The sequence below is a fragment of the Eriocheir sinensis genome, chromosome 40 (assembly GCF_024679095.1).
Source record: "Eriocheir sinensis breed Jianghai 21 chromosome 40, ASM2467909v1, whole genome shotgun sequence".
NCBI classification, from domain to species: domain Eukaryota; kingdom Metazoa; phylum Arthropoda; class Malacostraca; order Decapoda; family Varunidae; genus Eriocheir; species Eriocheir sinensis.
Window position 1 is genome coordinate 1926878 of NC_066548.1, and position 15348 is coordinate 1942225.

A 15348-nucleotide genomic window follows, 5' to 3' on the forward strand; every position below is an offset into this window, starting at 1 on the left:
ATTTACATTACAATATTTGCTGACCACCTGCTTCGGGTGTATCAGTGTCGCCTTCGATGAAGTTTATCAAAAACATTAGGGCGCTTAGCATCTCGACAGAAATCATTCCGTTTGATCTCTGTGGGCAACACTGGCTTCCGCTCCAATAGTTTCACTCTGCCCACAACTCCTGGCCTTAAACATCATCACCTTTGACCTCCCCACCCTTCTGGTAGTGGCAGGCATCCACCCAGGGTCTTGGTCCATCTCACACAACAACCAGCAGTTAGTTGAGGGCAGAGAAGCTGCAGGAAGCACATGTCGGTGACCCCTTTGAGACACAAACACTGGAGGCTACCTCATCGTCCTTGTGTTGTGATGCTGTCTGTTGAGTTGCTTGACGCCCTAAAATGTTTCTTGATAAATTTTGTCAGAGGCGAAACTGATACACCCTAAGCAGACTCTCAGTAATATAGTAATGTAAATAGATATTAAAAAAAAGCCCATTCCTGCTTGATTTTGCTGGGCTTTCAAATAAGAACGATTTTTTATGATGATAGGCTTCCGTGTTCACATTCAGGTCTCTCTCTCTCTCTCTCTCTCTCTCTCTCTCTCTCTCTCTCTCTCTCTCTCTCTGTTGACCCCTGTTGTAATTTAATTGACTCAATATTGCTAACAAAGTCCAGACTATTTCTAATGCAGTACAAAACTAATTACATAAATCAAACTGAAGTGTTCATCCTCCTCTAACGTAATGTGCCCTAAACCTAGAGTAAGAAAATTTATGATGTAGATATTAGTAATGTCTTAGTAGGTCTCATGAAATGAAAATATATCACTAATAAGTACGTATATCTTATTTGAGTTTCTCATACAAGATTTAGTCATACTTCATACACGCTGCAAAATTCAGAGGGTTTTCCTCGTGATGATGTCCACTGCTATAAGAAAGTGTTGTTTGTGTTGGTGAGAGGGCTGCAAAGTGGGAAGGAGAAGTCTGATATTGTGGGCTATGATAACTTCCCTCATATGCCTGATTAAGGGGAGTGAATCCCTCTGTCACTGTTGCCATATCTGAGACAATGATGAGAGAATCTTCAGGAGCTGACTGAGAAGGAAATGTGTATGATGGACTTGGTGGATACTCTGAAAGTGTGGTAGGCGGGGGAGTGCCAGATAATTGTGGCTGCAGAGATATATTTGTATTTTCCAAATCTGAGAAGATATCAGCCTGAAAAGAAAAAGAGATTTATTTTAATACAAGATTTCTTCATTGTATTATCAATTTGGTTTTACCCAGTAGCTGACATTCTCTGTAAACTTTTCATTATCACTAATGTTTAAGAGAGCCTAAATACTAGATAAAAATCCTTAATTCCAGAAATGGAAAGAAACACAAATTACAAGCAGTCCCTTACTTACATAATCAATTAGGTCCAGAAGCTCTTACACAAGCCTAAATTTTACATTAAGTAGACAGCCAGAAACCTGCCACAAAGGGCGAAAGTTACTCCTGGTCAGGTATATACAGGGAGTGAGGGGGTGCAAGCCTATCAAAGCCCCTCTCAAGTCCTCACTTTTTGTTTCAACAGAGAATTCACATAGTGACAGTGATGGTGCTGTGAGGTGACAATACTTGTATAGTGAGAGTGTGGCATAGCCTTTCCAGTGAATAAGCTTTCCTCCTCTGCAAATAATTCCATTGTCTTCCGGCTTATTCAGTCATCACCTTGCCCATTTAAAAAAAAAATGTAATATGATTATATTGATTACAATGATGATGATTAAAGAAGCTCAGTAAGTGTGTATACACAATGGCCATACCTGTGAGCATTCAATATGAGCTGTTATGGTGTTTGCAACAACTGCTTGGCTCTTGTCAGAGTTTCGATCTTGATGTTTTCTCTTATTCAATTTTTTCCTGGTCTTTACTGAAGCAGATTCTTTTGGGGTATGCTTTTTCCGAATGTGAATCTGCATTAGGAAAAAATATATATATGGATTGAGCAAAAAAGGGATTAATATGGGTGGATGGAAAGGACTATATCTGTTTGGCAAAATCATGTTTTATTGTTTTTTTCATGAAAAGGCCAGCCAGAACTGAAATGCATGTCTCATGGCATCAAATATGGTACTTCATACATAAACTGTAATATATGTTAATAGTTATATTGTTGACTGAACTCTTTTCCCATGATAACTTCTAAATGTTCTCACATTTTTTGACAAGAAAACATTGCATGCATAAAGAAAAGACGAATTATATTACCTTCAAACGGTCTTGTCTTGGAGAACTATAGTCACACTGAGAACACTTGAATGGTTTCTCGGGCAGGTGAAGCTTTACATGTCTTCTTAGGTGGCTATTGGTTCCAAAGCTATGGCCACATTCCTCACAAATGAAGGGTCTGCTATTGGAGTGGTGTAGCATGTGTTCCTTCAGGTGAGATCTTTTGGCCGTAGCATATGTGCATTGTGAGTACTGGCATCTGAGAAGCTCTCCTTTTGAAACAAGGTAAATAAAGATGATTATCATGACATGAATGTAAACTATTTCCAGTATGTTTTTTTGGCTGTCATGATTATGTAGTCCAAATAAACAATTTTTTTAGAAATTATTGTCTTTTGCCTCCGCACGCAACCTTTGGAGGAAAAAAGAGAAGTAGCAGTGTGGGCATGGAGGCAGAGGAATAATATAGTTCTGCTATCTTTGACCAATGCTTTATAAACATGAGTGTGGAATGAGTTGCAGAGGTTAGGATATAAAGAGCAGAGACAAGCTTGATAAGAACATATGGGCTTAAAAATGAGAAGCAATGAGTAATGAAAATGTGTAGACTTGAAAGCAAAAGGGATAGTGCGGACTTGGTGGATTGAGTGAAACAAAATATATTGAAGTGGTTTAGGCATCTGATGGAAATGCAGAATGGTGAGTTAATGAAGAGTGTCTATGAGAATCAAATAGGAGGGTGGAGTATTGCAGGGAGACCCCTGTGAAGATGAACTGTAGGATTGCAGAATGAGAGAGGTGGATGGGGATATTTTAGACAGCACAAAGTGTTTATGACCAAGGAGAAGTAAGAATTCTACATTATCTACCTCCTCAGGAGGTTGATCTCAGAGGGTAGAGAGAGAGTCTGACCTACAGATAAACATGTGCAAAACTTACCAGTGTGTTTTTTGGTGTGTACAATTAAGGAATTTTTTGTCTTCCCAGACCAGCCACAAGATTCACATAAGAAGGGACGTTCTGATGTGTGCTTTGTTTCGTGTAACAGTAAATTCTGTATTCGAAAGAAGGAATCCCCACACAATTTACCTGAAAATAGTAAAAAATGAGAGAAAAATACATTTTATCTTGACCCTTTCATGTTTACAACAAGTTACGTGTGACTTCAGCTAAAGTCGTGTGTGACCAGTCACACTGAGATGTTTTAATTCCACCGCTTATAGAACAGTTATTAATAATTAATTAATTAATGAATTTGGTCTCTTGTGAGGGTCAGTAATTGTACTTTATCATATATATATATATATATATATATATATATATATATATATATATATATATATATATATATATATATATATATAAATATATATATATATATATATATATATATATATATATATATATATATATATATATATATATATATATATATATAGGCAAAATAAAGTGAAAAAAATCAGAAGTTATTCAACATAAAAGCTGTGCACTTTATTCTTAAAATTCTAAAATAAAAAAACTTTCAGATAAAACATATTTTTCTGATTCAAAACAGCTGAATAAGTTTCCTCTCCAATGATGTGTAATGTATTGTATTTAGATCAATAATACTGCAGAAAAATGAACCCAACCATCAAACACAAGACTGATGTGGGTAGGCCTATGGCCATTTAAGTGTCCTCCATCATCAGTCTCTACAATCACTCTGTCATCCAGCTCATGGCACCCCTTAATTTTTTTTCTTTTAAATATTACTTCTGATGATGGCCAAAGCCATCACCAGTATGTCTGAGTCTCACAGATCAATGTCAATATCAGTGTCACAGATCAAACTGGAGAGAAGAGGGACAAGTTTTCATGCCACACAAGTCAATTATATTACAATTGGGTGTCTTCCATGATAGAGGACATGAGAGTTATCTGACTTGACACTGAGAGTTTAGCATGGGCATCATGGGCATTACTACCAATGAACAAAATTTCAGGACTGTACAAACAAAAGGAATTTTCTAGAATATAAAAATTGGGCACAAACCATTTTCAACTGAACTACTTGTGAAATGTGAAAGAAGTATGAAATGAATAGCTTCAATATTCTGGTATTGTTTCTGAATAAAATAATCTAATCAGTCTTAGTTATAATTCATCTCACATTTAAATGACACCCCAGACAATACCCAAAAGGGAAGATGATATGCCACCAAATTCTTTGGAAGAGTATAGAGATGGATTTCCTGGAACATAGACTTCTCCACAAGATAAAAACATAGCACTTAATTATATCATTCATTTCTCTTTTAATCTAAATGATGTGAGGTTTGGAGATTTCAAAGGGGCCATGCCTTGGAGACCTTAAACACTGACACCTCCAACACATTTGTATGACTATGCAATCACATGATCTCCATTCAGTATAAGCACTTCTTTATCATTCATTAGGCAATGTTAGGTTAGAATAACTGAGGTTTGATCAGGCTATATTTCTTCTTAAAAATACTTTTAACTTACATTTATAATTTCGAGTTTTTGAGTGTTGTGTTAAATGCTCTGTTAAATTAAACTTCTTATGAGCACTAAAAGGGCAATGAGGACACTTGTGAACTTTGGTGTCCTGATGGGTGATTCTGTGCTCCAAGAGATGGTAGATACGCTTGAATGAGGCCTCACCTGTAAGATCAAATTGTAATCTATAAGAAAATAGAACGTAATTAACACTTTTATATGTACATTTTACTGGACAAGTAGAAAAGATGCAAGTCTCAATCAGAGGTGAGGATAAAGGTCATCTGCCCATATAGTGTCACAAAGTAATTTAGGGCTGAGATGCAAATGTAATGGTATTCACCTCTGAATGAAATCCTTCCTATCTATTCTCCCATCATGCTGACTTAATTCTTCCAAAATAAGAGGCACAACTCCTTGGCTTACTGTCATATTTATTCTCTTCTAAATGTGCAAAGCCTATCAGTCACATTTATTCTTTTCTAAATAACCAAGGCCTACAGTATCAGATATTCCCTAAAACTGTCTTTTTCATTTTGGGGATTAAACTTTCAACCTCAAAGTTGTGACTTGCATATGCTAATTTCTACACCATCAGGTGTCTATATGATAAAACCATGTCCGATACATATGTGTATATAATCCACATAACCTCTAGAGGCGAGACAAGGGTCAAGGGGTTTGGATTACATTAATGTAAGCAAAGTGTGTAAAGTATGAAATAAAATATATTTTAATACAGTGCATTCTTAACCCAGTAGCAGCGATGGACCAAATTTGTGGCTTTTCCGTGTAGCAGCGACGGGCCAAATTTGTGCCATGATATAACCCCCCCGAAATAAATGATACATAATCTGATCACAAATGCTTTGATATATATTATGGAATGGTTTGTGTTAGGGGTGATTTTTTCTCATTTTTCTCGCTTGGAGGGACCATTAAGAGACATGATCCCCGCTGCTACCGGGTTAAAAAAAAATCATAACTTAACTCTTCTGAAACAAAATGTACTTCTACTGTTTTGAGAAATGAAAGTATGTAAAATAAAAGAAAATCAAATAGTACTTACATGTATCACAGGTATGAGGTGGACCCGGGAAGTGTTCTCTCATGTGAGTATAATACTTTGTTTGAAGGAAGGATGCTTCGCACACCTCACACACTCTTTCTGATGTGCTGGCTGCTCCTTTACTCCCTCCTGCTTAAAATATTAACATGAAAACTTAAAAGTTAAAAAACTGATCAAATACAACTGCGTAGTAAAAACTGATTCAGTGTATCTATTTTCATTTTGTGTTACTTTTATTAACACACTAAAAATTGCTTTGTATATCAGCATTACACACTATTATTAATATTAATAACAAATTTTAGAAAGTCTAGTCCAGGAGTTAAAAGAAATCTGAAAATATTGATTCATACTTTGAATTATGTCTACCATTAATATTTGTATCCTGTTCTTCTATGTGTATCTTCATCATTATCCTTGAGACATGGGGTTGGAGACTATATGCATGCCTCTATGTCACAATGGATGGGGGTGACTGGGTTTCCAATCAACTATTTTTGCACTTAATGGTCACATCCTTTTGGACTTACAGCTCTGCCTCTGATGATAATGATGATTATTACTAACATGCTCTCTATGCATGAAATTAAAAATATGTCTCTATAATCTACTGTGTGTCAGTTGACCTAAAAGGATGTAGCTGTTATGTCACAGATGGGTCATATTTACCAATGTCCTAAACAAAGGTACCAAATGTAAAAGAGTTAAGGAGCCTATGTCACACCTTCTGCCACTGTGACTTCTGATACCTTTGGGGAAAGATAAGGTAGCAAAGGTAGTGTACAAGTGGTGGAAGATATGGGTGTGGGTGTATGATGGCATCCTCATGTAAAATGGAAGGAAAGAGTTTCAGGATAATTTAAAGGGTGGGTATGAGGGACAGGACTGGAGCATGCAATGACACCAGGTATGGGCTAGAAATAGTAAAGGTTCCTTTACCATGACCATCCCAGTGAGGAACCCTGCGAAGCATGTCAGTATAGATATACAGACAGCTGAATGAATATCAGTGTTAATAACTTTATAATATCCTTCCTTACCATTATTCTTTATAGCAATTTTCTCCTTTCTGCAAACTCTCTTCAAACCTTCCTTGATGCTTGGTACAAGATTTTCCTGTTCCTCTCCTGCAGTAGAAATTGTATCTTCTGACTTTTTATCTGTAATACTTTGCTCTTCCTTCAACTCCTTTTTAGACAGATTTTCTACACCGCCATCAAGCATATCATGATTATCATCAAGATCTGCCTCACGTGTATTCATCTTAATTTCATCTTCTATTTCTGTAACTGGAGTGTTACTAAGGAGTGGAGCTTCAGAAGTGACTGCTAAGACATCACTTGTGCTTGATGGAAACCCTGCAATAGAAAGCCATTTAATTTCATTTATACTTGCTGTTGTTCACTTTTATCTAATGTTTTGATGTCAGACAGACAAAAGTAATGTGACAGGGAAGTAGAGGAAGTGTGCTGAAGTGATATATCATTAGGGAATTAATAGTGGTTTTGATGATGGTGATAATGAAATAACTCTTTCAGACTTCAGTGTAGTATTTCCGCTTACCAGAAATTCCTTGACTGCAGCTACGCTTGATTTTGAATTTAACTTGCCGAGGAGTATTTTCTATTGCTTGAGTGATGTGTGTCTGCTGCCTCTCTGGTGGGGTAACTTCAATACTCAAAGGCAAAGAATCCTTTACATTCCCTTGAGGTTCATTTTCAGCCAAATCTTTTCCATCTAAGCTGTGTGTTTCCTTATAAGACCTCTCTCCTTCACTATCCAGAGAACATCCTTTGTATGTTCTGTCCCCTTCAAGTGTTCCTCCAACAACATTGATGATACCTCTTGTCTCTAAGTCACATTCAGATACTAGTCTCTTTCCCTCTACTACAAATTCTTGAGATACCATGTCTCTTGGGCCTATCGATAATACATGCTCTTCCATAGATCTATTAGAATCCCGGTGATATTTGCTTTCAATAAAGGTAGTTTTCAAAGGGTAATGATCATAATGTTGGTCTTCAGTGATCAGTCTTTCTGAAAAAGAATTAATTCTAGCATTGTCAGAGGAATTACTAACTACTTCTGTTTCTGGATTTTGTGGTAAATCTTTTACCTCAGCAGACTCTGACATCTGGTGCTGTATTGTCATGTCTTGTGGGCAGTTAGACATTTGAGTGTCTGTTGAATTTTCATTATAATATACATCAGGCTGGCTACAGCTCACATCCTGTGTTGTTGCTAGCTCATCCTGATAATATGATTTTGGATAATTTTCCTGGTTGTGGTGTGATTCAATTATTAAATGTTGATTTTCTTTAACATCTGATGACCTACATGAATAAAAATTTATGCCAGGGTTGAAATTTTCATCATAAGGAAATGACTGTGTGCTTTGGTCATCAGAAACAGTTGTGTCATCATCAGGATTATATGTGCTTACATAATAAGATACTGCACTAGCAAAGCCCTGCTTATTTTTGTGGGGTGTTTCCCTCACTGTATAACCATTTGATGCATTCATTCTTGAATTAAAAGGTTCTGCACACGAGGTTTTCATACTGAAGTTTTGATCATACACTTGTCTTTGATACATGTGACTTGAATCTGAGGAAAGAGATTCTTCTGCACTGTATGAAGGCTCTTGGTGCCAAACAGTCATATTTCTCACTAAGGGTTGTCCAAAGTGCCCTTGACTGTTGCAAGGAAACTTGCTTTCTTCACCAGACCCAGAATTTGCCAATAAATCTTCTGAAATATGTGAGTCACATGTAATATCTTTTCCTGACAAAACTGGCTGGGAATACACTAAAGTAGGTGGATTGCCATGTACATCTTGTGAGCTATGGATTATTCGGCATAAATCATATTGGTTACAATGTTCAGAATCTTGGTCATCATTGTCTCTTCTTGAAGATGTATGAAAATCATTTGTTTTGTGGAGTTGTGACAGAATAGTTAAGTTAGTGGGAATAGTTGGATCATCTGTATCTAGATGTAAGCCCTGGGCAGAGTGAAGAGAGGGGCCTACATGGCTGGAAAAATCAGTTACAGATGGCACTGCTTCCTGCCCTCTGCCAACACCAAGTTGATCTTCTTGCAGTTCATCAATAGCTGTTGATATTGCAAGACTGAAGAAACTTTCATTGTCTACAGCAGAGTCTGTGGACTGAAGAGAATATCAACCTTTAGATAAAAAAGTATATTCAGATTAGGTATTTTTCCATTTAATTCCTCAGAAACAAAAAATAATTTTCAAAAGTATTTCATAAATTCACACAAAAAATACAAATACTTTTGCTTACCTGTGAAAACTTTGCTTTCAAATTTGAAAAAGTGGTGAGAAAATAAGGAGGTAACAAGGAATGTTCATTCAAAGCATCAAAGAGGAAAAACAATGCAAGATGTGAACTGGAGGTGTAAAGTGGGTGAGTTCGAATCAAGTGAATAGGTGTCTCAGGGTTGAGGTGTGACCACTGAACCCATGTCAGAAGACTTCGTAAGTTACGTTCCCGACTTTTTGGACAGTGATGAACCCACCGAGTGACCAAGAGTAGGGTCTGGTCTTCGTGTAGGTGCCAGCTCTGAAAAGTACAATTTCACGCACTGAATTATAGCTGAGTAATTTCCACTAATCTAGTTATAGTTAATTTCCACCTTCCACCTTTCTCCTTTATTAATTTCTCAATCCTATTAATCCACCTTATCAAGATTTGACTCTAACACCCTTTTCACAAAATCACCATTTTGTATTCTCATATGTCCAAACCATATAAATGAGTTATGCTTTGCCCATTACATCACACTGCACTCAACACCTTTTGCTGTCACATCCCATATCTGTGCACCTCTTCATAACTCCCATCTCATCTTGTTGATCCACATGCTCTCCTCAAGTGACTCAATTCTAAAGCATGTATACTTGATAAATCTAGTACCTCATTTGGTTATACACATCTTTTATAATAGGTAGAAATCAACAGAATCAAAAGAAAAATTAACAAAAAATGTTGATTTATTGGTAGTAGTAGTGAGTTTATTGGTAGTATATTTAGTAGTATGCATAAAATTTAACAAATTGTTATTGCTTAGACCTAGAGATTCTCACTTACCGGGGACCTGAGGAAGTCTTCCAATCTTGTGAGAGACATTTCAAGTACTTCATCACCTTCAACAATCTCTGAGAGGTGGGTCTGGATGAAGTTTCCAGTTGTCTTTTCAAGAGCCTTCAAATTATACCTGCAGAAAAAAATATGAAAAAATATTCCATCAGAGGAACATCAATGTTACTCTAGAAAATGACACAATACATAGTATACTCAATGACATGCAAATAGAACCATGATTTCAGTTTTTGTAGAGAATATTACTACTATAGAATTAACAATGTCATTATATTTGAAAAATCTGTTATCAAGTTTGAGTAAAATAAATAATTTATACAAGTAAAAGAAAAACCAACACCTATGAAAAAATCTCTGACAATGAAATGTTCTACAGTATGATGGAATGCACTCTGATGCTGTGAGTGTTACTTTGAGATGCTGTCACTAGTAGGTGTTAGCAGTCCATTTTTGCCAAATACACCAAATATACTATAACCATGTTGTAGTCCACTGTAGCATAAAGACTTTCCCTAACCTTCTCCTGTCACTTGTCTACATGAATCTCTTCCTAAATGGATACATGGAAATGCAGGCAACAGAAAGCCTACTGGCTCGTTACGAAGTTGCCCACTTTAGTGATTTTAATCTGATCGACAGTCACTTCATGACTGCAGAGCATATGAAAGCACTTCATATTCAGCTACCCTCCTCTTATTGACTATCTTCTACCTCTTATATTACACTTCAATTTTACTTTACTTTCTATCTTTTACTGATATTTTCATGTTAACTGCTCCTGCTCTTTTAAATTTGCTAACTGTATGCTTCCACCAGACGGACAACCAAAATAACAGTGGCAACACAGGAATAGTGGAAGTCAGGCTGACAGAAAACTGAGTGGAGAGTTGAAATAGCAGCATTTGCCAGAGCAAGATGGATTTTTTTAATCTTATATATATATATTTTTTACATTTTGGCCTATGGCACCAATAGGCTATCTTGGTGAGGCCTGAGGGTCAGCTACAGCCCGTTGTGGTACAGGTAAGTGTTTATATTGGTGCCACCTTGCTTGGCTCATTCTGGCCCCGGAATCTCATCTTTCATCCTCTCTTTTAGAGAGAGAATCTAGAGTCCAGGTTGATAGGTGGTCTTCAGGACAGCATGTCTGGCGCCACTATAAAAAAACTGCCTGCGCCATGACGGGCTTGGGCCGACCACCAGGCCCCTGAAGAAAGCCTACCGGCGCTACAGGAGAAGTAAAAAAAGAAAAAAATGTGGGTAGTCTTAGGCCACTTGGCAGTGACTGAAAAATCCTAGCTTGTGGCAGCGTGCAGGATGCGAATCTGTGTCTTCCCGGACACGGTGCCAGCACACTAATGACTCAGACACCGCCTCCCATACAAACATTAGACAGAATCATGAAGAATGTTGGGAAAGGCCTTTGTCCTGCAGTGTGCTAGTAATGCCAGAATGTGATGATTATTTTCCGCAAGTAAATGGATCATCAATCTAGGGCCTTTTACTGAGCTTCTCAGTGTTAAGGCAGACACTACAATTTTCCCAGTAAAAGGAATAAAAAGAAGATACAGTTCAAGTGATTTACTGAATTGTTTTAGACAGGTAGGGCATGAAAATGTCTAAAAGTCTTAAGGGAAGGAATTTAGTTATGAAGCTTAAAGCAACAACCATGTCCTTGGTGAAAAGGATTTGAAGAATTAGAAATCTAAATTATAGTGTTCTAAGTAATGTCAAAAAAACTTACTTTGTAGCCATATCTCTCACAGTGAGACAATTTGATGCATCCAAGTACCGCTCCAGATACTCTGCACAGTGTTCTTTTAGCTTGGCTATGAGAAGTCGGTTGGCAAGCCTCAGAAGTTCAGCCACATTGGTTTTATCTACAACAACTGTTCCAGTGTACATGTATGCTAACAGGCAGCGAAAGACTTCTGGATCCTGGGAGGTGATGGTAAGTTGTTCCTTCACAGTTTTCCCAGCTGTAAGTCGTAAAAAAGTAGCTGATTTCTTACAAAATACATGAAACATAATATAACTATAAATATAATCACTCACTCGTCTTGATCATAGGTTGTGTGCAAGCGTAGTTTCAACAGAAAGGAAAAACAGATGTTGATAGCCAGAGGAAAAAGAGTTTGGCTAAGAAGGGTGTCAATGCAGAAGCAGTTTTTAAGGACAATAGGATTACTCCGTCAGGACCATAAGCCTTCTGCGAACTTATGCAAAAGCGGGCATTGAAGGCATCATGGTTATGAAATCCCATAACAGGCATAATAAAATCAGCAGGGGATAAGTGGGAGGAACATGCTCTGAGTTGTCTAGAGAAGAATTTTCAGTAAGAGCATGAGCAAAAAGTTTGGCTTCAGAGATACAGGTGAAGAAGTAAAATCATTGGAGATATTTTTGGCTAGATTCCAAAAGTTTGGGAAGAGTAAGATTTTGTCTTTTTCTGTTGATGAAAGAATTTTAAGTAAGTAAAATATTTGAAAATTATACAATTACCTTTAAATATTTACTAAGTGAGTAAAATAACAGAAATGTATATAATTACCTTTGAAAATGGAATCAAAATATGGTGAGCAAGCAGCTAAGACACAGCGGTGGGCCTGGAACTGGTTGCCTGCCACATGAAGAATGACGTCACAACATCTCATCAACTCCCGCTGGCTCCTAAGCTTTTCCAAAACAGCTGTGCCATGTTGATTTTCAGTGAATGTCATGGCATTGTTGGGTAGAAGATTCAGTGCCATTGTCCTTGATGTGTATCTGTAACAAATAAACCATCATGAATACTCCAAACAAATATACAAGCAGAGATGCAATAGAACACAAATACAATACACTTTCACATACAGAATCGGAACTCACTTCCCGAAAACATAGTTAATGATACACCTACAGTAGCTTTCAAGAACAGATATGACAAACACAAAACACGGATGGATATGGAGACGGGCAACAGGATCTAAGGGTATTATTCTATATTGTCACCACTTTCACACCCACGAACGCCTTGGTGCTCTATGAAGGGTTCAGTGTCCATACAACACTTGCCGTATTGCCTTGCCGTCGAAAATAAAAAAGTGGTAAAGGTAGTAAAAAGGCATATACATACATTTGTTTTGGTTGCAGCAGCAGCCAGGGAGGTGAGCAGTGTTGCCAAAGATCCGACGCTTGGTTAGCGTTTACCCCACACATGAGACCAGGTCCACCACGCATGGTTATTTTTTTTTAGAACACGCACCTTTACCCAAAGGGTTTTGTGAAGGTTTGGGCCGGGTATAGTATTAGGTAAAGGTGCGTGTTCTAAAAATAAAATAACCACGCGTGGTGGACCTGGTCTCACATGCGTGGGCTAATCACTAACCTAGCGTACCATCACTTACCAGATTGTTGGCAACACTGCTCAACTCCCAATGGCTGCCGCCGCCACCAAAACAAATGTATGTATATGCCTTTATAACACAAAAACGAGTGATTTCCGACGGTAAAGCAATACGGCAATGTGTCGTATGGACACTGAACCCTACATAGAGCACCAAGGCGTTCGTGGGTGTGAAAGTGGTGACAATAAAGAGTAATACCGATCAAAGTACTTAATGCACTTTCCAACCTATGTCTTATTGGATTATGTTCTGTTGTTTGATGAGCTTGGATAGGCTGGCGCATTGGTTAGTGAGACCTTTCGGTTCTTTGCCTGACGGTTTATTCTAGCATGGCTCATAGGGAAAAGTCAGCCAGGTAAGAAATCCAGGTAAGCCCACTAAAACACTCCAGAAGAAGAAGGCCATGAACTAAAAGAAAGTCAGTGGAACACATTTAACCTCTTTTATCAGCCGTTAGAAATAACTGATGTGAGAGAAGAAAGTGTCCTAAGAATACCGACCAAGGGATATAAATGAACAAGGATGTAAACTATGTGGAGAAGAAAAAACTATTGGCCACTTAATTGTTGAGTCCTGTGCTTATAGGAAAGATAGAGAAGAGTTAGACAGACAGGTAGCCGAGAGCATAGGAAGAGATGTGTGGGAGAGAAGGAAGGAGAATGACGACATGGGTACTAGAACAGTGCTAGGACTGACAGGAGACATGAACATAGACAGATCGACAGTGAGACACATGAAAGCTTATCTGGTCAAGTGCTGGACTAAAAGAAAGACTCTCACACAAGAATAGAAGACGGAGAGACCCGAGCAGCGATCCAACACCCTCTGCCCCCCTGGCCTTCTTTTTTTGACCTGTAACGCTTTGTATCGCTTCTTAGGTCCTCCTCCTCTCGTTCCTCCCTTCTTCTTATTCACACACCTTCCTTTTCAGTATTATGCTATCTTCTAACCTGAAATAGTCACTCATATCCACTTATTCAGAGATGTGCCCTTTTTTCCCAGCACTGCGCGAGGAACACTTTTGCCAACTTTACCATTGCTTTACCTTTACTTTACCGCTTTATTAAAACTATCTGGAAAACAAGACATGGAAAAACACAGGACCTGCAGCACAACTAAAGAAACAGTCTAGTGGGAGCTGATTCCAAGGCTTATCCTTCTACTGGAACTGAGCTGAACCGTCGCTGTGTTTACAAACAAGCCCTGTCTCCTTCCCTTCTTCTTCTTCTTCTTCTTTTGGGCTGTTCCGCTTCATATCGCTTCTTAACCCCTCCAATTGGTGCTTCTTCACACTTATATACTTCACTAGGCACTCTTAGTTACTTCACTGAGCACACTTATATATATACTCCACCCTGCACTGAGCTCTTTTTTTTTCTGTCCACTTTGATCCACTGGCTTAATTTGCTTTTCTATTGTCTTTTACTGTGTTTTCTTCACTTATAAGCTTAATTTCGACCTTTCTTTTTGCATTTCTCTTTTTCTGCTCTTTTCAATACTCGATCCGGCCTCCACTTAGCGGGGACGGGGGTGGGGGGGTGGGGGGGTCGATCTGTTGCTTTTCTATTTTCTTTTACTGTGTTTTCTTCACTTATAAGCTTAATTTGGGCTTCTCTTTTTGTATTTATATTTTCTGCTCTTTTGTTTGTTTCCATTATTACACTTCATTTACTTCTCCCAACGTGTCTCGGTCTGCCCTTCAATCAGGAGACATTTTTTTTTTTTTAAGATATCAAATTTAGTAGTTACTCTGCTCTTCAGGCTATATATATGAATTTCCATCTGTCAAATCCCTCATATTCTCCATTACGGTATCTTTGAAAATAATCATATATGTATTAAAGCTTGAGATAACGCAGGCTAGTACTATACTCTCCTATATATAATTTAATGGCTCAGCGTGTACAGTAGTATAGATATAAATAATTCATATACGGCAATACAAGAGAAGTAAAAAGAAAAGTGAAATAGTGGAAACAAACAAGAGAGAAATGCAAAAAGTGAGGAAAACAAAGGAAAAGAAAATAGAAGAGCAAATTATTAACTCAGTGGAATCAA

General features: G+C 37.7%; 1 protein-coding gene across 6 annotated transcripts; it reads right to left on the reverse strand.

Moving 5' to 3' along the window:
• Window positions 1–816: 816 nt before the first annotated feature.
• LOC127009179 (uncharacterized) lies at window positions 817–14572 on the reverse strand. 6 transcript variants are annotated; one of them, XM_050881985.1, is made up of 14 exons: window positions 14336–14570; window positions 14071–14240; window positions 12456–12670; window positions 11649–11883; window positions 9893–10019; window positions 9086–9364; window positions 7344–8949; window positions 6821–7138; window positions 5781–5912; window positions 4718–4876; window positions 3149–3298; window positions 2249–2481; window positions 1804–1953; window positions 817–1210 (listed from the first exon to the last, which is right to left on the reverse strand). In XM_050881985.1, exons 3-14 carry the CDS (start codon window positions 12652–12654, stop codon window positions 860–862), a joined length of 3939 nt encoding a protein of 1312 aa, XP_050737942.1. In that variant the 5' UTR covers window positions 12655–12670; window positions 14071–14240; window positions 14336–14570; the 3' UTR covers window positions 817–859. The 6 variants fall into 6 exon arrangements, with proteins under 6 accessions (XP_050737942.1, XP_050737945.1, XP_050737943.1 ...); XM_050881988.1 differs by lacking the exon at window positions 14071–14240 and having other exon boundaries at window positions 14395–14572; XM_050881986.1 differs by lacking the exon at window positions 14071–14240 and having other exon boundaries at window positions 14336–14572.
• Window positions 14573–15348: the final 776 nt, after the last annotated feature.